Genomic DNA, 25,657 nt, shown 5'->3' on the forward strand with positions numbered 1-25,657 from the left:
TGATGGTGGGAAAGATGGAGGGCAGGAGGAGAAGGGGGCGACAGAGGATGATATGGTTGGATGGCACCACCGACTCAAGGGACGTGAGTTTGAGCAAACTCCAGGAGGTAGTGAAGGACTAGGAAGCCTGGAGTGATGCAGTCCATGGGGTCGCAAAGTCGGACACGACTGAGCGACTGAACAACAGCAACAACAACTATACGCAGATACCTATAGTATTTTAGACTCGCTCACCTTTCGGCCCGCTCCTTGAGGTAGGGACTGAAGGGCACACTCCAGCAACCGCCATAGCGCCGGCACGGCTGTCCGGGGTGTGGAGAGAGAGCAGTGGAGTTTGCCTGCTGGGCTCCAAGGGGCGGGCCTGCAGCGCCACTTAGTGGCAATATGCGGCCTGCCAGGAGACGTGCTTTCTGCCTTCCTGGGCTCTCAGGATTGCAAATCAGTCTCTCTCCAAGGGCTCAGACTGTGGGAAACCAGGACCTGGGCACCAGAGCCATCAACCCCATATTACTGCGCAGGTCCCAGACCCCAGGGGGGTGGTAGGCAGGGCAGGAGCATGGAAGGAGCCAGGTTCTGGGGTTGCTGGTGAAACCACTTGGTATACAGTTTACTAGCCTGGCCTCAGTTTTCTCCACCTGCAAAATAGGTAACCATAAAAATAAGTCTTTCCACACACATGGCATCCAGTCCCATCACTTCATGGCAAATAGATGGGGAAACAATGAAAACAGTGACAGACTTTATTTTCTTTGGCTCCAAAATCACTGCAGATAGTGACTGCTGCTGCTGCTAAGTCGCTTCAGTCGTGTCCGACTCTGCGTGACCCCATAGACGGCAGCCCAACAGGCTTCCTCGTCCCTGGGATTCTCCAGGCAAGAACACTGGAGTGGGTTGCCATTTCCTTCTCCAATGCTTGAAAGTGAAAAGTGAAAGTGAAGTCGCTCAGTCGTCTCCGACTCCTAGCGACCCCATGGACTGCAGCCTACCAGGCTCCTCCATCCCTGGGATTTTCCAGGCAAGAGTACCGGAGTGGGGTGCCATTGCCTTCTCCGATAGTGACTGTAGCCATGAAATTAAAAGATGCTTGCTCCTTAGAAGAAAAGCTATGACTAACCTAGACGGCATGTTAAGAAGCAGAGACACTAATTTGCCAACAAAGATCTATCTAGTGAAAGCTATGGTTTTTCCAGGAGTCATGTATGGATATGAGAGTTGGACTATAAAGAAAGCTGAGCGCCGAAGAACTGATGCTTTTGAACTGTGGTGTTGGAGAAGACTCTTAAGAGTCCCTTGGACTTCAAGGAGATCCGACCCGTCCACCCTAAAGGAAATCAGTCCCAAATATTCATTGGAAGGACTGATACTGAAGCTGAAACTTCAATACTTTGACCACCTGATGTGAAGAACTGACTCATTGGAAAAGCCCCTGATGCTGGGAAAGATTGAAGGCAGGAGGAGAAGGGGACGACAGAGGATGAGATGGTTGGATGGCGTCACCGACTCTATGGACATGAGTTTGAGTAAGCTTCGGGAGTTGGTGATGAATAGGGAAGCCTGGCGTGCTGCAGTCTTGAGGTCACAAAGAGTCAGACACGACTGAGTGACTGAACTAAACTGAACACACAGAATTGAAGTGAGACACTAAGAAAATGGGGAGAGAGAATATGGAAGAGTTGAGAGCTGGATCTTTCTGGTGAGATGATAGGTAGAACCATGTGAGTTAAGAATGAACTGGCTAAGTCCAGGGACCTGCTGATAGCAGCAAGGGTCAGGGATGAGGCCAGAATGGTAGGTAGGACTTCCAATGCCGGGCTCACACATGTTTTCACATCCTGGTAGTACCACTTACTAGATGGGGGACCCTAGACATGTTCCTCAACCCTTCTGATCCCAATCCCCCTTTCCATAGCTTGGTTATTATACACCATTATTACAGGTGAAGAGATGAGCACAGAGCTGGTGAATAACAAACATGAAAAAGAGGCAGTTGTTACTTAATTGACACTCTGCGTGGAGAGAAGTCACCCAAAGAAGGAGTCATCTTTTCAAAGATGGAGGGTAGGGGGAAGGAAGGATAAATTAGGAGGTTGGGATTAACATACACACACTACTATATATAAAACATCTAATCAACAAGGACTTATTGTATAGCATAGGAAACTCTACTCAATAATTTTTGTAATAAGCTGTAAGGGGAAAGGATCTGAAAAACAATATATTTATATTATACTATATTATCAGTTATATGTGTGTAACTGTGCTGTATACCTGAAATTAACACAATATTGTAAACCAACTATGCTTCAATTTATATATATATATGTTGACAAAAAAAGGAAATGCAAAATAAGACCACAATGATTTACCATCACACACCCATTAGAATGACCAAAATTTAAAAGACTGCCATACCAAATACTGGCAAGGAGGTAGAGGAACTGGGACTCTACACTGCGGTGGGGATATAAAATCAAGCAATCACTTTGGAAAATATTTTGACAGTTTCCTATAAACCTACACATACACTTAGCATATGATCTAGCTATTCCCCTCTGAGATATTTGCCCAAGGGAAATGAAAGTATATATGTATATGAATACAGGTACATGAATGAATACAGCTTTTATCTGTATTAACAATAACCAAAAACTGGAAACAATACCAATGTCCATCAATAGGTGAATGGATAAGCAATGGCATATCCACACAAAGGAATACTACTCAGCAATATAAAGGAATGGACTGCTGATTTATGCCATGAAATGGATAAAGCTCAAAATAATTATGCTGAGCAAAAATAAAAGCAGACAAAAAGAAGAGTCTATGCTGTATGAATCCATTATATAAAATTTTGGAAAATTTAAAATAGTGTATAAAGACAGAAAGTTGATTCAAGGTTGCCTGGAGATGGGACAGGGGGTGGTGAGGAGGGCCGTAAAGAAAGCATCACCAAGGGACAAGAGATTTTTCAGCATGATAGATTGTTCATTATCTTGATTGCAGTGATGGTTTCATTAGTGATATATTTGTCACTTCCCAATCTTCCTTAATGCATTTTATTGTTTTTTCTTATAAATAAATTACAACAAAAAAGTCCAAAATCAAAGCCTACAAATCTCCCCCAGCTTCATGGATATTGCAGGCTGCATTAAGATCATCATTTTGTCTGTGTGCCATGGTGAGGGAAAAGGACTCATTCTGAAGGTCATTCTTCCATCCTTGTGTGATGAGAGGTTAGGATGATATAACTGCTTTGGAAGCATGAAGGGTGCAAATCAGGGGCACCCCAACCACAGGACTGAAAAAGTCCTCTCTGTGGCTTCTGTTTGCTTTCTGGAGATGTGAGTGGCTGAGGTTTGGAAGAAAAAGAAGAGCTAAGTGTCCACAGCAGCTCAGCCACCTGTGGGCACCAATCTGTGATCCCTGATCCACAGAAGCAACAGTGGGACCTGGGGGTGTTGGTAAGCAGTGGTGAAAAGAGAGAGGACAAGGTAACCACAGACTTACAAGTACCAGGGTAAAGTGACTTTGGATAAGCAGACTCTGTGCTGTCCCAACCCCCTCAGTGCCTCTGCCATCCTGCTGTCCCCAAGGCAGCTGTCACCCCTACTGAGCACAAAGAGAATCCTCGGAGAACAGCCATGAGGCCACCAGCCGCAGAGTCTGACCTGGTCTTGTGTGCATTGGTCAAAATGGGGACCAGGCAGAGACTCCAGCAGCGGCTGCAATCACCACCCCCTGGAGACAGCTGTAGTAGCAACTATCACTGGTTTCTCATGCTTAGTACCATGTGTCCACACGAGGCAATGGAGGCAGTGGAACAGAGGGGCTGAGTGCAAGGGAGATTCCACCCAGGTTTACGTCATGGCTTTGACACTTACCAGCATGTGCCTTGGGCAAGTTACTTAACCACAACATGCCTCAGTTTCTCCATCAATAAAATGGAGATAGCAAGAATTACCATATATAGCTGTAAGGGCGAAAGGGGTTGATACCTGTGCTTAGACAAGTTTCTGAGACAGAGTGTGCTCACTGATGTGCTTGTTATTATTCTATCCTTTTAAAAAATAGCCCTCTTCTGCCCTTTCACACATGTCAGACAATGCAGGCTTGTACATATGGCCACTATGTAAATGCTGGGTGTGATGGGCAGTTCCCTTAACACTCTTAAACTGATTTCTTCAGGTTTGGGGCTCATGCTGTTTATTTCTATTGCTCTGGCTACTAAAAACTTCAGAGCAAATCTAGAACCCAGGTCTTGGGGCAGGAAGGCTTCGGCGGACTGATCCATGCAGGTCCTGCAGGCTCCAGCAGGGGGCGACAAGCACCCACCACCCTTTGCTAATGGTGAGCAATGTCCAGCCCCACCCCAGGCCCTGGGAACAATGGGCTGTTTACAGCAGGAGAATCATTTTAGTTCTATAGCCCAATGGCCACAGGCGGATTTGAGGGCACTGCTCCCTCCTGGACTCCTGACTTTCCTAGTTCCAATCTGTTCCACTTCCTGGAAGTGGAGACCAATGCCACGGTGGCCTGGCCTCAGTTTCCCAGCCTGTAAAACAGGTTGTCATCACTGCCTCTTTCCCTGAGGTCCCACAGTGAATTCTCAGCAGGAATGACAGGCAGGAGAGGCTCCATGCCCAGCCCACAAGCACAGCTGGGAAAAGCCATTTCCTGAAGCAGCAACACCAAAGGATGGGGGAGGTGTTTCCAAGCAGGGAGCAGGCGGCCTCAGTGATCCTCCCTCCTCCCAGCCTCAGTATCTCCTACTGTCCCAAATCTTGGCTCCAGATGGCTCCCCTTCAATCTTCACACCAATGAGGGACTTCCACACGCAACCTGAGGTTTTCTTCACCCACCCTTGACCCAAACAGCACAAATGAAAAACCAGAAAAAAAAAAATCACATTTTTATTGTCTGATTAATGAACTGGCTTGGAGAGGGAAGACTGTAATGGGGTAGGGAACATCCAGCTTTGATTAGTCGGAAAGTCCTGTTAACTGTGTACAAAATGAATGTTACAAAAATCATGTAAAAAACAGGTCAGCAAAGCAGCAGCCCTGGGGAGGGCTCAAGGCACCTGGGAGGCTGAGAAACAGGCCCACCCTGGCCTCAGGGGTGAGGACTGCACCCCTCCCCTCTTCACCACGGGGCACGTGTGTCTCCTCGCTCCCAGGTTACAAGTCAGTACAAAACTGCCTTCAAGGGCCCAAACCCCAAGGCCAAGGCACTACCAAAAATGAAGTGGGCCTGGAGCCCAGCGCTGAGCTCCCCCTTCCCCGCGGCCGGAGCCTGGACAAGGGGCGGCCGGTTCCCCACGCCCAGCAGGGTGGGCAGGCACAGAGTCCCGCAGCTGGGGAGGGGCTCCGCCTCCCGACACGCAGTGGTCTGGGAGCCCTGAGCAAACACAGCCGGGGCTTTGGTCAGTGCCGAGTATGGAGAGAGGGGCCACAGGCCTGTCCGGCCCCCCACCCGCCCCCTGACGTGGCCTCAGCAGAGCTGTCCTGTCACGGTCCTTCTGGAGCCGATGCCCAGGCCACGGCCCTAAATGGGGTAACACATGCAGCACCCCGTGCCTGCCGCCTCCGTGCCGGACTTGGGGCCAGGCCCCAGGAGCCCGTCGGTGACAGAGTGCTCCGTGATGATGTCCTCCACCCGGGTGATGTACAGGAATGTCAGCAGCACTCCCAGGAACTGAGGAGAAGGCGCAGGGTCGGGGAGGGCCTGCTGGGGATCTGGGTGGCCCTGCCTGGCAGTGCCCAGGCCCCACCACCCCAGTGGCCCCAGCGCGGGCCCTCCTCTGCCCCTCCCAGGAGATCCCAGAGACCCTCCAGGTGCCCCATCAGCAGAAGCCCCTCCAAGCTGGGGTTCCTCTCGCCACCCCAGCCATGTCACTCACTATCTGGGCCATTCGCCCTCTCTTTCCAGTCCCCCAGCCCTCACTGGCTGAGCCCAGCGTACCCGAGCCCTCTTCACCCTAGTTTTTGTCCCTCCTCTGCACTCTGTAATCACCAAGCCACACACCATCCCGGCCCACAGCCTCCCCACCCCACCCCCGCTCCCCTCCCTGGTGGAGGGGGGACCAGCCCACCTGGGGGAGCAGGATGCCCAGCAGGAGGCCCGCCATGATGGTGTAGTTGTCCATGAACCAGATGAGCACGGCGTTGGTGCAGCCCCGCACGTAGATGACGTTCTGCACGCTGAGGCGCTGCAGGGAGGAGCCTGGCTGAGCACCTGCCTGGCAGCCCCAGTCCCAACTCTGCCACTCACCCCAGGCCCCCGCGAATCCCTCAGCCTCTCTGGGCCTCAGTTTTCTCATACGCAACCTGAGAAGTTGACTCTAAACCACAGAGTCTCAACAGAAAGTGAAAGTCGCTCGGTCGTGTCTGACTCTTTGTGACCCCATGGACTACAGCCTGCCAGGCTCCTGTCCATGGGATTCTCCAGGCCAGAATACTGGAGTGGGTAGCCGTCCCCTTTTCCAAGGGATCTTCCCAACCCAGGGATCGAACCCAGGTCTCCCGCATTGCGGGCAAATTCTTTACTAGCTGAACTACCAGTGGAAGCCTTTCAACAGGCAATACTGTTCCCTAGAGAGCCTGCTGACATTGTGGTGGCACTTATGCTTGTCACAGAGATAAGGATGGGGGCTGAAGGACTACAGAGCTCAGGGCAATCCTTATTGAGGGACAGCCACCCAGACTACCTGCCTCTTAGATGTCCCCAGGGCATCTGGATGGGTGATAACCCATCCATAATTATCTGAGCCCAAAGCCTAACTCATAAAAACCGCAGTGTTTTCTTCTTGGCTTTACTATATATTGAATTCTACAGAAACAGAAATAGGTAAACTAAGGAATAATTAAATTCTATTTTGTTTGGAACTTTATCAAGAATGAGATGGCTGGATGGCATCACCGACTCGATGGACATGGGTTTGGGTAGACTCCGGGAGTTGGTGATGGACAGGGAGGCCTGGCGTGCTGTGATTCATGGGGTCGCAAAGAATCGGACACGACTGAGCAACTGAACTGAACTGAACTGAACTTATCAAGAATTGTTCACCATTTTAAAAACCATGTCCATGGCGAAAAATATGCCCATGCTATGCAAGTTGCCCACACAACACCCCTCCTAGGTAACAGAAGGCCCTGGCAGTGCAAACACATGATAACTTTGCTGTCTTATGCTGTTTCTATCTAGCACCTAAGCATTTACATGTTGAAATACAGTATATGGTTATAAATCATTTTATCTTATTTCTCCCTTTATCTCAAATCAGGGGCTTCCCTCATAGCTCAGTTGGTAAAGAATCCACCTGCAATGTAGGAGACCCCAGTTCCATTCCTGGGTCGGGAAGATCCACTGGAGAAGGGATAGGCTACCCACTTCAGTATTCTTGGGCTTCCCTTGTGGCTCAGCCAGTAAAGAATCTGCCCGCAATGCGGGAGACCTGGGTTTGATCCCTGGGTTGGGAAGATTCCCTGGAGAAGGGAAAGGCTACCCACTCTGGTATTCTGGCCTGGAGAATTTCATGGATCATATAATCCATGGGGTTGCAAAGAGTTGGACATGACTGAGTGACTTTCACTTTCACGCTTTCACTTATCTCAAATCATTATGCCACTTGTTTTGGAATTAGGTGTATAAGTAGGTAGCTTATATTATCTGTGAGTGTCATTTTGGAATAACAAATAACAATAGGGCATTGTGTATGCTAAGTCACTTCAGTGGTGCCTGACTCTTTGCAACCCCATGGACTGTAGCTCGCCAGGCTCCTCTGTCCATGGGATTCTCCAGGCAAGAATGGATTGCCATGCCCTTCTCCAGGGGACCTTCCCGACTCAGGGATCGAACTTGCATCTCTTACGTCTCCTGAATTGGCAGGCGAGTTATTTACCACTAGTGCCACCTGGGGAGCCCAAATAGGGCATTACCAAGTGTTTATTATAAAAACTAGCCATTGGGTCCCATGTCTGGAGAACCACTGCTGGTCTGTGGTTCAGCATCTTTAATGTTTGTCAGAGTCATCTGCTGGCCCCACCCCAAGAGTGCACGTTTCTGACAAGCTCCTTGGGGCTGCTGGTGCTGCTAGTCCGGGGACCTCACTTTGAGAACCACTGCTCAGAGGCCATCTCAAGTCATCATTATTTTTAGCTCCCTTCTCAGCACAACCCCATCTTCTCTCCAAGTCCAGGAGAAATGCCCAGGAAGCTGACCCAGGAGGTACCAGCCAAAGACTCTCTTCCCCCAGGGATTCCTGGGTCCCAGGCGAGGGAGCAAGTATGTATTTGCAAACTGGCAGCTCCAAGGGCAGAGGCGGGCTGGTGAACGCAGCTGGGCATGGGGACACACTGAGGGCACTGACAAGGGCACGGTGGCCTCACACATTGGTTGCTCAGTCAACTCTGGCAGCCAGCTTCTCCCAACCTGGTGGGGATTCTTTGCTCCCCAAGTCCTTTTGTGTCTAAATAGGGGCAAAAAACATAGGCAGTCCCTGGCTTTGAAGAGATTTCAAAGACATTACCTCCTTGTCGATAGTTTTGTAGCCACACATGGTGTTGACAACTTCCGTCTGAAATAGAAATGTGTATTAGCTAACACTTACATGGTGATTGCTGCAGAAGACACTTATCTACCGCTCCCCCATTTTTACAGATGAAAAAACTGAGGCGTAGAGAGTTGCACTATCCAGTACGAATGGAGCTGAGATTCCCATCCCAGCTGCCTGGTTCAAGTCTGTATCTTAATCTCCTGGATCCAAGAAATGCCCAGGGAGAAAAGGTGGGAAGACCAGTTCTATGGCTCTTGGGTGGGAGGCCCACCAGCGGCTGCTCCACCAGCGGCAGCCTAGGAGCCCAGAGGAAAGGGCACAGCCCCAGGCTCTTCCGTTGCAGCCGCCAGAACCTTGCTTTGCTGAGATGGTCATGTGCTGAGGTCAGGATTGGGCCGCTCCCAGTCTGTTGGCTCTTGTGAAAGAAAATCCCAGGCCACAGCTAGGCCCCTGGCCAGCTGGGGTTTACCTGAGGGCAAGGCCAGGCCTCTGACCACACTTCCTGGCCCCTGCAGACCACCACCCACCAGCAGGGCTGCTCAACCTCCTTCCCGGGAAGAGAGCTACCTTCAGGAGCTTCCAGCTGCTGACTAATCTGGGCATAGTGGAAGCTGTAGTCGGCCCTGGGATCATCAAATCTCTTCCCAGCCAACCTAGGTCACAGGGCTGGCAGGGGCACTTACCATCACAGCCTGAGCCCTTGTGGAGTCTCCTCTGCTTTCTAGAAGGTGAGAGAGACCTCGATGTCCTACCCGTCCACATCTAAGTGACAGCTACTGTGGGATCCGGGTGGCACAGGTGCCAGCAGTGATGTAGGAGGGCAGAGTGGCCAGTGTGGGCTCTGGCATCACATTGCCCAGTCCAGGCCCTGCTCTGCCACTTAGGAGCTCTGTGACCAACCTTAGGTGTGGCGCTGAGGGACAGGCACATGGAGGCACTCAATAAGGACTTGTTGAATGAATGAATGGATACGTTCCCCGGACTCTTCAATAAAGCAATCTTAATCTCTGAATGTACCCCATGGGGATGTTTTGAATATAAAGTAAGATATATACATAAAATGATTATCCAAGGGCAGGGCACGCTGGCTGGACTGACCTTAAACACAATCCCAGACCCTGGAAGGCCAGGAGGGCTGCTACTCTTTCTAAAAGCATGGGTTGAACCTCAGACGTCATCTAGATCAGTCTAAACGTCAAGGCTTGATGTGTGGGCAAAATAACCTCCTTCAGTCTAGACTGTCCCCCAGGAACCCTCAGACCCCAAAACACCCAGGATTCACCTCACGTCAGTCAGCATCAGTGGCCCCTCCAGGCCATGAACATGACCCCAGTGGAGGAGGTCCAGCCTGGGTAGTAGATGTGTGAGCGCATGATGGGAGCAGGTGCTTCCTGTCCTATTTGTTCACTCATTCAATCATTACTGAACAGACACTGAGCATCAATTATGTACCATTCTCTGTTCTAGGTGTTGAGAATACAGAAGAACAAAATAAGATCCTTGCCTTCATGGAACTTTTATTCTAGGAAGGGAGATAGGCAACGAACATAATAAATAAGTAAACTGTATGATACGTAAGAAGGTGACAAGAGTAACTTTACTATTCATTGTGCTGCTTCCAGATCTGAAGGCAGAACCACAGCTCATGCCCTTGGGGAACAGACATGCTATGGCAGAGGCCTCCCTTACACCTGGAGCCAAAAAACTCTTCTCTAGGCCCCAGAGGTGGAGGGGAACTGACCTAGATATCTAGGTAAACATTATTCTGGGCATTTTTTAATGAAAGCAACATTAAAATCAGTAGGCTGAGTAAAGCAGATTGCTCTCCCTAATGTGAGTGGGCCTCATCCAATCAGTCGAAGGCCTAAATAGAACAAAAAGGCTACCCTTCCCCTAAGTAAGGAAGAATTCTTCCTGTCTGATTTCAAACCTGAACTGAAATATCAGCTCTTCCTGGGCCTTGAGGCTGCCAGCCTCAAACAGGAACTACATCATCAGCTCTCCTGGTTATTAGGCCTGTGGACTCAGACTGGAAGTAAACTGTTGGCTCTCCTGGGGCTCTTGCTTGCCAACTCACTCTGTAGATCTTGGGACTTGCCTGTCTCCATAATTCTGTGAGTCAATTTCTTATAATAAATCTCTTTACACACACACACACACCCTATTGATTCTGTTTTTCTGCTAAACAAGCTAGCAAGTCCCTTCCTGAGTGAAACACTAAACTCATGTAATGCCTGCTGAATGTGGAGGTATGAAGACCTGCCCATCTCACCCCAATATGGGACAATTCTGCAGGATCATCCCAGGACATTCCTGTGGATTTGGCTGAGGCCCCCACTGAGACCGCATCATTGCTCAACCTCTCCCTCTGCCCAGCCCAGCTTCTATCCCCTCCGTTACAGGTGTCAAGCCTGAGCACACCTACTAAGCTTTCTGCTCACTAACCAGCATCTCAGAGCCCGCTTTCTAGACAGCCTTGGCTGAGACACTGGGATCACTGCACTAGCCCCTAACCGGACTGCCCATGTCACCTCTGCCACCACAGCAGACAGGGTGGTGCTGGTAAAGCCTAAGGAAGATCTGCTACTCGTCCACTAAAGCCCTGTCACTTGACTTCTTGTCGCTCAAGGGAACCAAAGTCCTGATCATGACCTTCAGGGTACCCATGACCTCTGACTTCATCTACAACTATCCTCTCCCAAGCTCACTCTGCTCCAGCCACACTGGAGCTGGTCTCTGGGCTGTTTCTCAAATTCACAAGGGCAAGTCCCACCTCGGGCCCTTTGCACTTGCTCTTCTCTGCCAGGAATTCCCATCCCCAGATAGCATGGCTTACTCCCTCACTTCTTTCAGGGTTTTATTGAGAACCAACCTTCTCAGTATCTAAAATGCAATCCTCCATGCCCCTGTTTTATTTTTCTCCTTAGAATTTATCATCTCTTAGAATATTATCTCTTTTACTTATTTATTTTGCTTATTAGCTTTCTCCACTAGAAAGAATGTCAGCTCCATGTGGGCAGAGAGTTCTCTGTGTGTTTCCTGTATCCTTAGAACATAGAACTGCATCTGGCTGGTCCTCAGTAAATACCTGTTGAATGAATGAATGAATGAACGAATGCAAGTTGGGCTTTCACATCTCAACTTGGACATTCAGGTGCCACTGCCTTGGATGATGAAATTCAGAGTCACCTCCCCCACCCCCCGACACACACACACACACAGGCCTCTCTGAAAACCCTGGGCTCCTCCTCAGCACTCCCCCTGTGCAAAGAGCTACCCTAAAATGGCAGCTCCAAATTCCAAACAAACCTTCCCTCCTGGCCAAGCCTTTTTGGGCTCATGCACTTGGCACTGGCTCCCTGAGTCATGGGTGAGGCCCCCACCCCCACCAGCAGCTGCTCAGTTTACAGAATCCAGCAGTGGGCACAGAATGGTGGAGATGTCAGAAGAGAAATTTTCCATGACTCTTCAAGGCATGAGTAATTGCAAAACTCCCTGCCTCATTCCAATCCAGAAACCAGGCGGCTTTTGGACACATTAGTCAAACATAGGATTGACCAAGCCTCTCATTTATTAGCAGTGATGGCACAGGGCAGCCTCCCAAGTGGCCAAGGAGGCAACAGAGCTGAGAGGATCCTACTGGGGAGAGGTGGAGACTGGCATTTACATCACCAGGCTGCTTCCAAGCACTTCATTGCTGATGATCACCAGGACGTCAAGCCCAAAGTCCACCAGCAAAGTGCAGGCCCTGCCCTGGCCCCCGGCTATGGCTGCCAAGCCAGCCACCCTGCTAAGCCCCCCGACCTGGACTCTCTCCCACTCTTCCCCTGGCACGCACAGTAGTCCAGGGCATGGCTCTGACAACAGCTGCCTGAATTTCATCCTAGCTCTAGCAACCTTGAGCCAAGAACCTCACGTTTTGGTGCCTCAGTTTTCTCATCTGTATAGTGGGTGAAATAACCATACCTACCTCACAGGGTTGTTGAAAGGACTTAATGACTTAAAACAACTATAGAACCTAGAACAGGCCACCACGTGGTAAGAGCTCAATAGATATCAACAAGTGTTACTAATAAGACAAGTTTTCCCCATCCTCTACCCCCAGATTCACCCCATTCAGTAGCCCTTGAGGCTCAGGAAGCCTCGGCAAGGACCACCACCTCCTGCCTACCCCTCCTATCCAGCCCCACCACCCCTGTCCTGAAAGGTGAGAGAAGCATTTGACCAGCCAGGAGGCTCCAGGAGCAGTGGATACCGTGTTTCTGAAGCAGCAGGTGTAGGGCACCCCACAGGCCAGGGGTCCAGGGGCGCTGCAGTCGTGGTACTGGTTTTTGCTCCAATCTCGGTAGTCTTCCCCGCCACAGCACTTAAACTGAGGGAGGAAGCAAGTGGGGAAGAGAGCTGCCGTCACCACCAAGGTCCCCGGGCAGACACGAGGGAGGGGCCCAGCCAGGGGATGATGTGATTTACGATGCAGGTCACCCAGGTAGGAGGCATTATGGGGAGCATGTGAGGCATTGTTACAGGTCAGGGCTCAACAAAAGCAGAACAGTGGCCCAGGAGGTAGTGAGCACCCCGTCACTTGGGAGGCATGCAAGCCAAGGCTGGGTAGCCTTTTGGTGGGATCGTGGGTGTGACTAAACACTGGAGGGAAAGCTCTTCCTTGCCAGCTGGACTCCATCTTCACATCCCCAGTACAGGTGCTCCACCCGGGGACCTGGCCTTTAAAGTCCCAGAGACTAGGATTCCAGGGGAGCCCCACAACCCAGGGGCCCCTGAACCACACTGACCTGCTCACCCACCCAGCTCTGCCTGTCCCACCCTTAGCAAAGGGGCATAAAGACACACCCTGGCCAGGGCTCAGGACTGAAGTGATGGCACAGCTGGCGTCATTTTCCCCTTGGCTGAGCTCTGCCCTGCATGTCCCCCTGTATAGATGCCAACGCCTGGGGGAAACAGTTACTCCACTGGGATGCGGCTGTGTGCTGGGCATTGCTCTGTGTGCCCAAAAACCAAGAGGAATCACCACGTGAAAAGGGTGTGAGGCAGTGCTGGGTACCAGGGATATGGCAAATGGGGGAAGGAGGCAGGAGGTCGGGAAAGGCCTGATGACATCTCATTTAATCAGAAATATGAACAACAGGAAAAAAACAGTCAAGACATGCCAAGACCCCACACGGAGATGAGTTAGTTGTATCGATATTTCAGCAGCAGGCATAACTGGAGCAGAGTGAGCAAGAGTAGAGGGGTTGAGGTCAGACCATGAAAGCTTTGTCAGCCAGAATAAGCAGGGAATGGGGATAGTATCCTTAGTGACAGGAAGTTATTGGAGGGTTTAACCAGGGGAGTGCTACAGTCAGAGGTTCTAGTAGAAACAAAGTAGATGCCCTTTCAGAGTCTCCATAGAGCCTTTCAGGCTATCAGTCTAGGGGACCAGGAAGTGCCTCTGTGGGGTACCATGCAAAGAGCATTTACTCTGCCATCTGACAGGCCAGCGTTCAAATCCTCATACCACCACTCCATGCTGTGTGACTCTGGGCAAGTCAATCAGCCTCTCTGGGCCTCAGAGGCTCAACTGTAATGCAGGAAGAGCAATGCCAGCTTTGCACAGTTGAGCTGAGAAGTACAAAGATAAGCCAAGCGTGAAGCACTCAGCACAGGACCTGGCCCCAAGCAGGTGCCCAGTGAGCATGAGTCATCCCGCCATTCCACCCTGGGAGAAATGAAATTCGCAAGCCAGCGGAAGGTTGGTTCCAATAAAAACATCTTGCCCCGCCCGATGGCCAGAGCTGGCAGGCGCATCCCTGGCAGAGAAGGGCCTCCCAGAGGCTGCACCTGTTATGACTACAGAGAAGGCCTGAGCCAAGGGAGTGGCCACTATGGATGGCCCCGGGTGCAGGGAGATGTTGGTCCCCCACTGAGGGCTAGCACGGGGATCAGGTCAGCTGACGCCCCCGAGCTCATGTCCCAAGAAGCGCTGCTAGGGCTGAGGAGGCCCTCAGCTCTCAAACTCCACTCATCCTCACCTAGGAGGACAGGCAGACAGTGATCACCCCAGCTGATGCTGACTTAGTCTCACCACATGCCTAGCCCTGCTCTAACCACCTCTGAAATAAATCAAGGCAAATCTCATAGCGACACTAAGTAGAAGGGACCATCAGCATCCCAATGGGGCAGATGTGGAGCCTGAGGCTCAGGACTAAGTGAGGTTGGTGTGGAGAAACCCCCGAGGGCAGCAGCAAGCACTGCTATTACCGTTACACCCACAGACTTGGGTGGACCATGGGAAGGAGGGATGACAATCATCACATTCAAAGAAGTGCCGTCGGAGAAAAGGAGAAGACGTGCTCGGTTCCCCAGTCAGGGGAAATGGAACCGGGGAAGAGCTCTGTCCCCATCAGGGCTGTCCTTGATTTGGCAAGGGAGTGAGCTCCCTGTTCCCGAAGTGTCTCGGCAGAGAAAACTTTGAATTGGGTGGCTTGAAGGTCACTCCCACCTCAAAGAAGGAGATTCTTTGCCCACTGGAGAGGGGCACCCTGAGACTCTGTCATGTGGTTTGTAGCTCCCTCTGACCTTGTTCTTTTTTTTTTCAGAAGGGGAGGGTTTGTGTAATCAGAAAGGAACAGGCAGGACAACTATATTCTGGGCCAGGCATGTCCTGGCATCCCCACCCTTGGCGGCTGTCCATGGCCCACCCTCAATTCCCAACTTGGCCAGCCACATGGGGATGGATAAGCCACCTGATCCCTCACCCCCACCCTCTTGAGCAGGGTCCCAAGTTGGGGGAGGGCGGGAGCAGAGCAAAGGATGTGGGAGGCAGATCTCTGACCCCAAGCACCTGACTCACCTCCTTTTGAACAAAATCCATGATGTTTTTGAAGTCCAGATCGTCATAGTAGTTCTCAATTCCTCTTCGAATATTGTCATTCAGAAAGTCGATGGTCTATGTAGACAGAGAAATTATAAAGGAGGAGGAGCACACAATCCCAGGGTCCAACCCAAGATTTCCCAGAAGTCAGGATTGAACCAGAGAGTCCACCTGCCCAGGTAGCCCCCCCCCCCCGACCTGCACAGGGCACCTCTGTTCACACCCACAACCTCCCTGCACAAGCACCCTCTCCATGTCCCCAGTGCCCATCAGAGGCAGAAATGGCGCACCCCATTCCTTTACAGATCAGACAACCCAGGCCCCAAGAAGGTGAGGCCCTGCCGGGGGGACACCATTCTAAAGGAGCCAGGCCAGGGCTGGGACTTGGCTGCCCAGGTGCTCCTTCTACTGTAACTAAAGACAGGCCTGCACTGGAACCTTCCCTTTGCCCTCTAGCCCCCCTCCACTCTTCTTTCCTATGTAAGCTCGTCTTTTACAGATGAAGAGGCCCAGAGAGGGAGATTGACTCTTCCCAGATCACTGAGCAGGTGTCGGCTCTGGTTAGGGGCCCAGACAGGACTGGAAACCAGGTGTCCTGACTTCCCTCCGGGCCTCTCTCTGTCGCTGCAGTGCTCTGGCCCAGATGACAGGGCCCACCTCCCTCTCGGACTGGGACAATCCCCACCGGGAAGGGTGCTGGCAGGCCACCCTCTCCCAGTCACGCTGGGCCTTTGGGATCAACAGCCCGGCTGTTGTGCTGAGATCCAGGAGCACAAAAGGCCCCACAGCGGGAAGGGACGGGGTGGGAGTGTGGGCAGCCCAGCTCCACACTCACAGTGACAATCGGGGCTTTCAGAGCAGGGAGGCCGGTGGATCATCAGAGATTGTGCTGGTACAAAGGGCACATTCTCAGCTCTGGAGCCAGACGATTCCCGGGGGAGGTGCCCTCAGGGTTCGTGGGGACAAGAGAGTCCTGAGTTCCAGGCCCCACTCTAGGACTGCAGGCCCCACCCTACTCCTCCACTGTCAGCTCCCCACTTGTGAATCAGTCATGCAGGCCTGTCTTTAAGACACCTTCCAGCTCTAAAGATCAAAGACTAAGCTGCAAGGGGCTGTCAAGCCTCATGGTCAAGAACAGTCTTTGCACCCACACTGGCCTCAGGAACATCATTTAACTTCTGGGCCTCCAATGGCTCAGACGGTAAAGGATATGCCTGCAATCCAGGAAACCTGGGTTTGAACCCTGGATCAGGAATATCCCCTGGAGAAGGGAATGGAAACTCACTCCAGTATTCTTGCCTGGAGAATTCCATGGACAGAGGAGCCTGGCAGGCTATAGTCCATAGGGTTCCAACTAGTTGGACCTGACTGAGTGACTGACACTTTTCCTCCCCTACAGGGTGGGAGTGGGGATCCTCTGCCTCAGAGGAATTTGCTGCTGCTGCTGCTAAGTCACTTCAGTCATGTCCGACTCTGTGCGACCCCATAGACAGCAGCCCACCAGGCTCCGCCGTCCTTGGGATTCTCCAGGCAAGAACACTGGAGTGGGTTGCCATTTCCTTCTCCAATGCGTGAAAGAGAAAAGTGAAAGTGAAGTCGCTCAGTCGTGTCTGACTCTTCGTGACCCCATGGACTGTAGCCTACCGGGCTCCTCTGTCCATGGGATTTTCCAGGCAAGAGTACTGGAGTGGGGTGCCATTGCCTTCTCTGCAGAGGAATCTGAGACTCAAACTAGAGCAACGAAAGTGCTTGGCATGATGCCAGGCACATAGCAGGTCCTGGTATTATTATGATAGATTTTTCTCTTGTTCCAGGAGGTAGTACCACTTCATACCCATCATGTCATCAGTGGAAAATAGCTAATCTCCCAAAAAATCAAGACCCTAAGTCTTGTCCAAGAGCCACTCCTGATCTGGGACCCCTCCGAAACTCCCTGCAGCCCAAAGAGGTAATGTGACTTGTCTAAGGTCACCTCAGTGATCACTGGCAGAGAGATGCTGGAATCAAGTGTCAAAATCACAGCCTGATATATTTTAAGAAGCCAAGAACCCAAGGTTGAGTTCAGGGCCATCTCCCCAAACTATCTCCAGTATCAGGAGGAGAGAAACTAGGATGTGATAGCCACCTCCTTCCTGACATTCACACACTGCTCAAAGCCAAGGTGACAAAGCAGACTGGCTCAAGGAAACCAGTCTCCGTGGTCAGAAGGAAAACCCTCTGTTGATGATAATCACCGCTCAGGAGCAGACCTGGGAGTTGAGGAGGATCACGCCAGCCTTGGGAGGCACCAGGCCAGCCCTCTCCCCCATAACAGGCTCTGCCATCACCAGCCATCCGCCCTGCCCAGGTCTGGCTCTCGACCCTGGGGCAGGGGCTCAGTGGAAGAGCTGTTTGCTGGCCACCCGACCTGGGCAGAGCAGGGACCCGCCTGTTCTCAGGTCCACTCTACCCAGAGGCCTCCAGGTCCTGCAGCCTTTCCAGTCTTGGGTGCCTTTTCCCTGGGGTGATGATGAAGGGAGAGGCCAGCCAGCTGGGGCATAGTTGGGGGTGTCTAAAAAACAGGACACCATGCTGGATCAGTCTGTCCCCCAGGGAATGAGCTCACAGGATTACATGGCATGCTGTAAGGGGCTCTTGGCAGGGGTGATGTCCAAGGTCAGGGATATATCAAGGGCCACACTCGTGGCGGGTGAGGTGGCTTCTCCCTTCAGTCTCAAGGCACTGCAGGCCGTCCTGGCCCTCCTATCCCAGCCCACTGGCCACCTCACAGTCCCTCTGCTGGATCACCCCTCAGCCCTCCCACGGGGTCACATGCGGTTAGGAGCCAGGGTGAGATGAGGGTAGGAGGCCCAGGGCAGGGAGGAAGACAAGCAGCAGAGCAGATACCCGGCAGCCCCACCGGGAAAAGCTCTCCCCCGCTCTTTGGTGAGCAGCCCTGACCTCTCTCCCCAAACCGTCTCAGTCTCTGGGTATTTTCCAAAGGCGCAGACTCCGAAAGAGGCCTTCTTTGTGCAAATCAGGCCTTCCATCTGGTTAGCTGAGCTAGACCCTGCGGGGGAGGGAGGCCCCACTGGAGGCCTCTCTGGACGGACAGGAAGAACAGATGGTCCCAGGCTCCACGGGCGGCAGCTGCCCCCGTTCCCACCAGGCAGCTCTCCGGCTTGTGCTGGCTCTTACACGTGTGTGCTGCCCTTGGCACCGTGTCTCTGTGTATGTATGTGTGTGTGTGTTTGTGTTTGTGTGTGCACGCGTCCACAACCAGGGAGATGTGTAGAATGTTTGGGTGGTTCCTGCAGAGGTGGAGGTTGTATGGTTCATTAATTAACTATAATCAACCATAAAGTGTGCTGCTATGTTCCACAATGTTCCGAGGGACTGGGGGAGCCACTCAGAGGTCATGTCCTGTTGGAGCTCGGTGGGGAAAAGCGAATTCTGGCTTCCTCTGCTGCCTCAGAGGCCAACGCACCCAGGGCCACCCCCACCCGGCTCTAAACCAGGTCACGCAGTGGGGCAGCTCCAATGAGAACCTGAAAACCACCTTTCATGAATGGCTGGCGTGGCCTCAGAGGCATGTGGCCCCGGGCTAAATAAAACAAAGAGTAAGCAATCATCAAAACCATGGGATTTTCACAGCACATTGTTCAAGCTACCAGACTCGAGCCACAGAGCACTGCCCTTTCTAGGTCTGTCTTTCAATCTAGTTTTAAAGATACCTGAAGCCTCTGCATCACTCCCCTCAGTGGAGGCACTTGGACAGTTTTTCGATGAACAAGGAGGATAGCTCGAGGATGGCGGATTTCTTCTCAAGGTCACGAAAATGTTCTAAAATCAACAGTGGTCATGGTTGTACTTGTATGAATGAACACTTCAAATGAGTGAACTGTATGGTGTGCGTGCTCAGTCGCTCAGTCGTGTCCGACTCTTGGCGACACCATGGACTGTAGCTCACCAGACTCCTCTGTCCATGGGATTCTCCAGGGAAGAATACTGGAGTGGATTGCCATTTCCTCCTCCAGGGGATCTTTCCAACCCAGGGATCGAACCCTCATCTCTTGCGTCTCCCGCATTGGCAGGTGCATTCTTTACCACTAGTGCCACCTGGGAAAACTGAATTGTACGGCATGTGAATTATGCATCAATAAAGCCTTTTATAAGCCTGAAAAACAAATAAATAAGGCATTGGAGGGGGTGGGGGGTATGGGTGGCAGCTCCCCAGGATGGGAGGCTGAGGAGCAGAAAAGGAGGAGTGGAAGAGTCAGCAGCTGGAGCCTCCCACCAGGCCTCTGGGGACGGAGCCGCCCTAGTTTCCTGCAGGCTGCCAGCCGGCCTCCATCGATTCATGTCAGCTTCTGGGGCCCACTCTAGGGAGGCCCAGTAGCCGGCAGCTCAGCCAGAACCATCACCAGCTCAGCTCTCACAGTGCAGAGGTGGGTGCTCAGACTCAGACTTCCTTCCTTCCTGAGCGCCTGGGCTGAGCCAGCATCTCTGGGGTCCCTTCAGTGTCCCCCAGAAGGTAAAGACTCATCCTCGTTGACTCCCCTGAAGCCTCTGCTCTGGCCCTGAGATGGGCCCCATCAGACAACCAAGAGTTGAGAGGAACCCAAAGAGTGAGAAAGAAAGAGGTGTGAACACTGCAAGGTTCTCAGGAATATCTCCCAGTCCCTTCCTCAGACCTGGCTGGACTGTGTGTTAGCCCCTCAGTTGTGTCCGACTCTTTGCAACCCCATGAACTCCTCTGTCCATGGGATTTTCCAGGCAAGAATACTGGAGTGGGTTGCCATTTCCTTTTCTAGGAGATCTTCCCGACTCAGGGATCAAACCCAGGTCTTCTGCATGGCAAGCAGATGCTTCACCATGAGACACTACGAGCAGATGAGCCACCAGGGAAGACTATCACACCTGGCTGGAAGTCGCAGGATTAATCCCCATGGTGGGGGAGGGTTATGCTTTGGTTTCCCAGGTGTTTGGAGGCCAGCTGTCACTTCCAAACGGCTGTCCACAGCGGGATGCACCAGCTGTGGGAGTCCGTCCACATCAGTGTAGAACTTTCTCTACCTGCTCCAGGTGGGAAGGATACATACGCTCAGGTTCTCAGACAAGCAGGCCATGCTGTCTCATTTCTCCCTGCCCAGACCTTACGGTCACGCCGAGAGCCAGCTGGTGACAGTGCCAAGATAAACAGGTTGGGTGCTGCCCATTGTTCCTTGGCTGATGTTGGGTGTGACCATGGCACCATCCAGTCAAGGCCAGGAAAGAAGTCACTCCCTCACCTGTCCAAGAGGTAGAGGGAAGGAGGACAGGGATGGGTACAGACATACCAGCCACAGCCCAGTGTCTTCTGGGTGTCCCTGCTCAGTTCTGCCTTGCTGGGAACACATGGGCAGGAGCTGCCCACCTCCAACACCCCCAATATTCCTTCAGGGAGGCTTAGAACAAGCTGGGGTGATGTCAGGTCAAGAACAGTGAGATCTGTGGACTTCCCTGGCTGTCCAGTGCTGAAGACTCCATGCTTCCCTGATGCGGGTTCGATCCCTAGTCAGGGAAGTAAGATCCAGGCAAGAATACTGGATTTCCTCCTCTAGGGGATCTTCCCAACCCAGGGATCAAACCCAGGTCTCCTGCACTGCAGGTAGATTCTTTACTGTCTGAGCCACAGAGAAGCCCAAAGTGAATGCGTTAGTCGCTCAGTTGTGTCCAACTCTTTGTGACCCCATGGACTATAGCCTGCCAGGCTCTGCCATCTATGGAATTATCCTGGAAAGAATACTAGAGTGGGTACTCATTCCTTTCTCCAGGGGATCTTCTCAACCCAGGGATCGAACCTGGGTCTCCTATATTGAAGGCAGATTCTTTACGAACTGAGCCACCAGGGAAGCCCATTACATGCCACAAGACATGGCCAAAACATAAATTAATTTAAAAAAATAAAGAGCAGTGAGACCCAGACACCTGTGGAAGCCATCCAGGTTCTCCACCCACTGCTGGGTTCAGGGTGCTGCATTTCTCCTGCTTTTAAGGCCCGGATCCTTGGGGCCACCAGCTCTGCACCAGGTTCCCTATCACACGGCCACTCCACCCTGCATAAGCAGAGAAGCTGCTTCGATCCAACTCCTGGGTCATGCCTAGCAGCAGAAACTGTGCCCAGGGTCAGCAACTGATAGAGCATTTCTGCCTCACACCCGGGAGTTGTTTATCTTTCGCTGCCTGGAGGTGACCGTGGTTGTACCTTCCTGAGAGCCCTGTGTGAAGTCATCAGCCTGATGATTTGTCCTCATCTGTTACCACAAGTGGATTCTTAGAGTTAAGAGGTAGCCTGCGGGGCTAGAGACTGAACTTGTTACACTGTGACTCAGAGAAATCTGTCTTCTCCTCTTGGGGAAGAAAAACTAGAATTGGGAACTCACCTGGAACCCGACCTTGACTGTACCTCACCTCTTTCCCCACCATCAATGGCCAGGCTCCTCTTTCCCTATCCTCGCCATTGGCCCATTTCTTGTTTTATGAAATCACATGGCATTACAGTTGGCAGGGACATTATTTTTCTTTATATGGTATTTTTCTCCTTGATTATAAAAAATGAAAAAGAAAATTTGGGAGCCAGGGAAAAAATATAAAGGAGGAAATAAAAATCACCCTAGTCCCATTCCTCAGGGAAAATATGAGTTAATATGTTAATATTTCCATTTCCTTCCAGATTTTTCAAGCCTATTTTTTTTTCATTGTGGTGATCTTACCGCACTTACAGGGCTTTTTCTTTCGCTCTTTGTCTTTTTTTTAGGCCACGCTGTGCAGTATGTGGGTTCTTAGTTCTCCAACCAGGGATTGAACCCATGTCCCCTGCATTGGGAGCACAGAGTCTTAACCATTGGACTGCCAGGCAAGTCCCTACACTTACAGTTTTGTATCTCATTTTTAAGTTTTTGAATTACACATCACTGTCATATGAGAGCACAGCCTATCATAAGCCTCCAAAGAGCTAAGAGCCCTGATGATGAGGGTCCTTCCTGGACTGACATGGTCCCATGAGGGGACACAGTACCCAAGGGGAAGGAACACACTTCACCCCCTGGTGCCCTCAGTGTTTGGGGATAATGTAAGCTCTCAGCCCTGACCTCAAGCCCATGGCATCCTCAGCTGTGAGGACTAAGGGTCCCTGGAGATTTCACCTTTACTTAGCTCCTCCCTGGAAAGGAGTGGTGTCACAGCCCCTGTTGAGCTACAGCCAATGGAAAATAAGTCATCAATCTTTGTGAAAGCACCCTGTAAACGAGAACTGCTATTCACTTAGGAGATTGTTTATCAAACCACTGATGCTGCTGACTGTGGCCTGGACTTGGGCTCTAGTTAGTAAAGCACTAACTCATAACTCTGGAAAGCTGTGGGCAGCCAGGAGCCCTGCTGGCTACACAGAAAGGCATCCCCATGGGCAAATGGAATAAACATCTCTCTCTCCTCAAGACTGTTGAAAAATGAACCAGTACCCTGGATCTGCCAGCCCAGAGCAGATGGTCTGAAAAGCAGAAAAGAGGAAAAGGGAGGAACAAGTAGCAAAACTGAATTGGGAAGGCAACCAATGCGTCAAAGCAATCTATAGATTCAGCGCAATCCCCCTGTCAAAATTCAGATGGCATCTTTCAGAGATATAGAAAAAAATGCTCAAATTCATATGGAATCACAACAAACCCCAATAGCCAAAGCAATCTTGAACAAGAAGAGCAAAGCTGAAGGTATCACACTTCATGATTTCAATATTTCAAAGTTATGGTTACCAAAACAGTATGGTTTTGACATAAAAATAGACACATAGATCAACGGAACAGAAAAGGGAGTCTGGAAATAAACCCAACATATATGGTCAACTAATTCCCAACAAAGACGCCAACTCTCTTTAATAAATAGTGTTGAGAAAACTGGACATCCACATGCTAAAGAATGAAATTGGATCCTTATCTTATACCATAGACAAAAATCAACTCAAAATGAGTTAAAGACTTAAATGTAAGACCTCAAGTAGTAGAACTAACTCCTAAAGGAAATATAGGAAAAAACTCCTTGACATTGGTCTTGGCAATGATTTCTTGGATCTGACATCAAATATACAGGCAATGTTGCCTATAGCAAAAAGAAAAAAAAATAAGTGGGACTATGTCAAACTAAAGCTTTTCTGCTAAAAAGTAAACTATGTTAAAAGTAAAAAGGTAAACTATGAAATGGGAGAAAATAATTGTAAATGATATATCTGATAAGGGGTTAATCCCCAAAATATATATGGAACCCCTACAGTTGCAAAAGAGCAAAAAAAATAGGGTTGACCTTTGAACAACGCAGGGATTAGGGGTGCCAACCCCCAATACAGTTGAGAATCTGCACACTGCTATTTCTGCCTCTAAACAAAGGAACTGATAAATAACTCACTGAAGGGCAGGAAGCTAAAACAGTTTAAATCAAAACAGGACTCAAACCCTAGTCCTTTTGATTCCACATATTGTGATCTCTAATTGAACATAAACTTTTCTCACACTTAGTTGACTTAAAGATCTGTAAAATGAAATACAGGTACTATATATTTATTGAAAAATATCTGTGTATAAGTGGATATACACTGTTCAAACCCATGTGGTTCAAGCATCAGCTCTAATCTGATTAAAAAATGGGCAGAGGACCTGAATAGATAGTTTTTCAAAGAAGACATACAAATGACCAACAGGTATATGAAAAAATGTTCAACATCTCTAAACATCAGGGAAAAGCAAACTAAAACCACAAGGAGATATAATCTCATTCCTGTTAGAATGTCTGTTATCAAAAAACAGGAGATAAACGTGGGTGAGACGAAAAGGGAACCTTTGTACACTGTTGCTGAGAGTGTAAAATTGGTACAATCACTATGGAAAACTGTATGGTGCTTTCTCAAAAAATTAAAAATAGAACTACCATATGTGGTACAATCCCACTCATAGGTATATAGCCAAAGGAAATGAAACTACTATCTCAAAGAGTATCTGCCATGAAAAGAACTCTCACGTTCATCACAACATTACTCACAATTGCCAAGACATGGAAACAACCTAAGTGTCTGTTGCCAGATGAATGGATCAAGATGTGAGATAGAGACAGATATTCCATTGTTTGTGTATATAGAATGTATATAAATAATGGAATATTATTCAGCCATAAAAAATAAGGAAAACCTGCCACTTAGAACAACATGGGTGAATCTTGAGGGTATTATGCTAAGAGAAATAGGTCAGAGAGAGAAAGACAAACACTTCCTATATGGGGCCACTTATATTTGAAATCTAAAAAAGAGTCAAACTCATAGAACCAGAGAGTAGAAAAGTGGTTGTTAGGGGACAGGAGGTAGGGGAAACAGGAAGATGTTGGTCAATGGTATAAATTTTCAGTTACAAGATGAATAAGTTCTGAGGATCTAATAAACAGTATGGTGACTATAGTTAATAATACAGTATTATATATTTGAAATTTGCCTAGAGAATAGATCTTAAATATTGAGATCCCAAAGTTAACTATTCAAGGTGATGGATGTATTATTAACTTAATTATGGTAATCCTTTCACAATGTATGCATACATCAAATCATCACATTTTAGAGTTTAAACATAATTTTATTTGTCAATTATTCCTCAGTGAAGTTGGGGCAGAAGAGGAAAAAAGAAATGAAAAGAAATTGGAAAGCATCCCTGAGCTGCCTCCCTCTTGCTATGTACTCTTAGGTGAGCTTCTTAACCTCTCTGTGCCTCAATGACTCCATCAATATGATGGGAATCTCCCCTCCCCTCTCCTGGTACTCATGAAACAGGAAGAAGACCCTTGGATTCCATGGGTAAGACATGCCTGTGGTTAAGGCTCACCCACAGCTAGTTTCCCTACTGTCCACTCTCCATTCAGCAGCAAGTAAAATGTGAATCAGATCACATCACTTCCCAGCATAAAACTCTCCACAGGCTCCCACTGCCTTTTAAAAAATTCCAAGGCCTTACGTGATCTGCCCTGGCCAGTCCTTCCAGCTTCACCTTCTACCCACTTCCCATCACTCACCTTCAGCCAAGCAGCCTCCACACTGTGCACAAACCCACCAAGCTCCCTTCTGCCTCAGTGGTTCCCTCTGCCTGGACCTCTGTTCCCCCTGAGCCTCAGCAGGTTGGCTCCTTTTCATCAGCGTCCTTCCCACCTCCACCCCAGGCACTCTGCCATCAGCCTGTTTTGTTCTCTTG

At 50.2% G+C, this 25,657-nt stretch overlaps 1 protein-coding gene across 3 annotated transcripts in view; it reads right to left on the bottom strand.

The window, feature by feature from the left end:
• Positions 1-4,891: 4,891 nt before the first annotated feature.
• TSPAN15 (tetraspanin 15) overlaps positions 4,892-25,657 on the bottom strand; it is a 57,767-nt gene continuing 37,001 nt past the window's right edge. For all 3 annotated transcript variants that reach the window (XM_081568379.1, XM_081568368.1, XM_081568360.1), the window contains 5 exons: positions 15,402-15,497; positions 12,810-12,926; positions 8,528-8,575; positions 6,092-6,208; positions 4,892-5,694 (listed from right to left, as the gene is read on the bottom strand). In XM_081568379.1, coding sequence (XP_081424505.1) covers positions 5,545-5,694; positions 6,092-6,208; positions 8,528-8,575; positions 12,810-12,926; positions 15,402-15,497 — 528 coding nt within the window. In that variant the 3' untranslated portion in view covers positions 4,892-5,544. The remainder of the gene's footprint in view (positions 5,695-6,091; positions 6,209-8,527; positions 8,576-12,809; positions 12,927-15,401; positions 15,498-25,657) is intronic.

This window comes from Giraffa tippelskirchi, chromosome 2 (genome assembly GCF_054371585.1).
Source record: "Giraffa tippelskirchi isolate mGirTip1 chromosome 2, T2T-mGirTip1v1.2.pri, whole genome shotgun sequence".
Classification (NCBI taxonomy): Eukaryota; Metazoa; Chordata; class Mammalia; order Artiodactyla; family Giraffidae; genus Giraffa; species Giraffa tippelskirchi.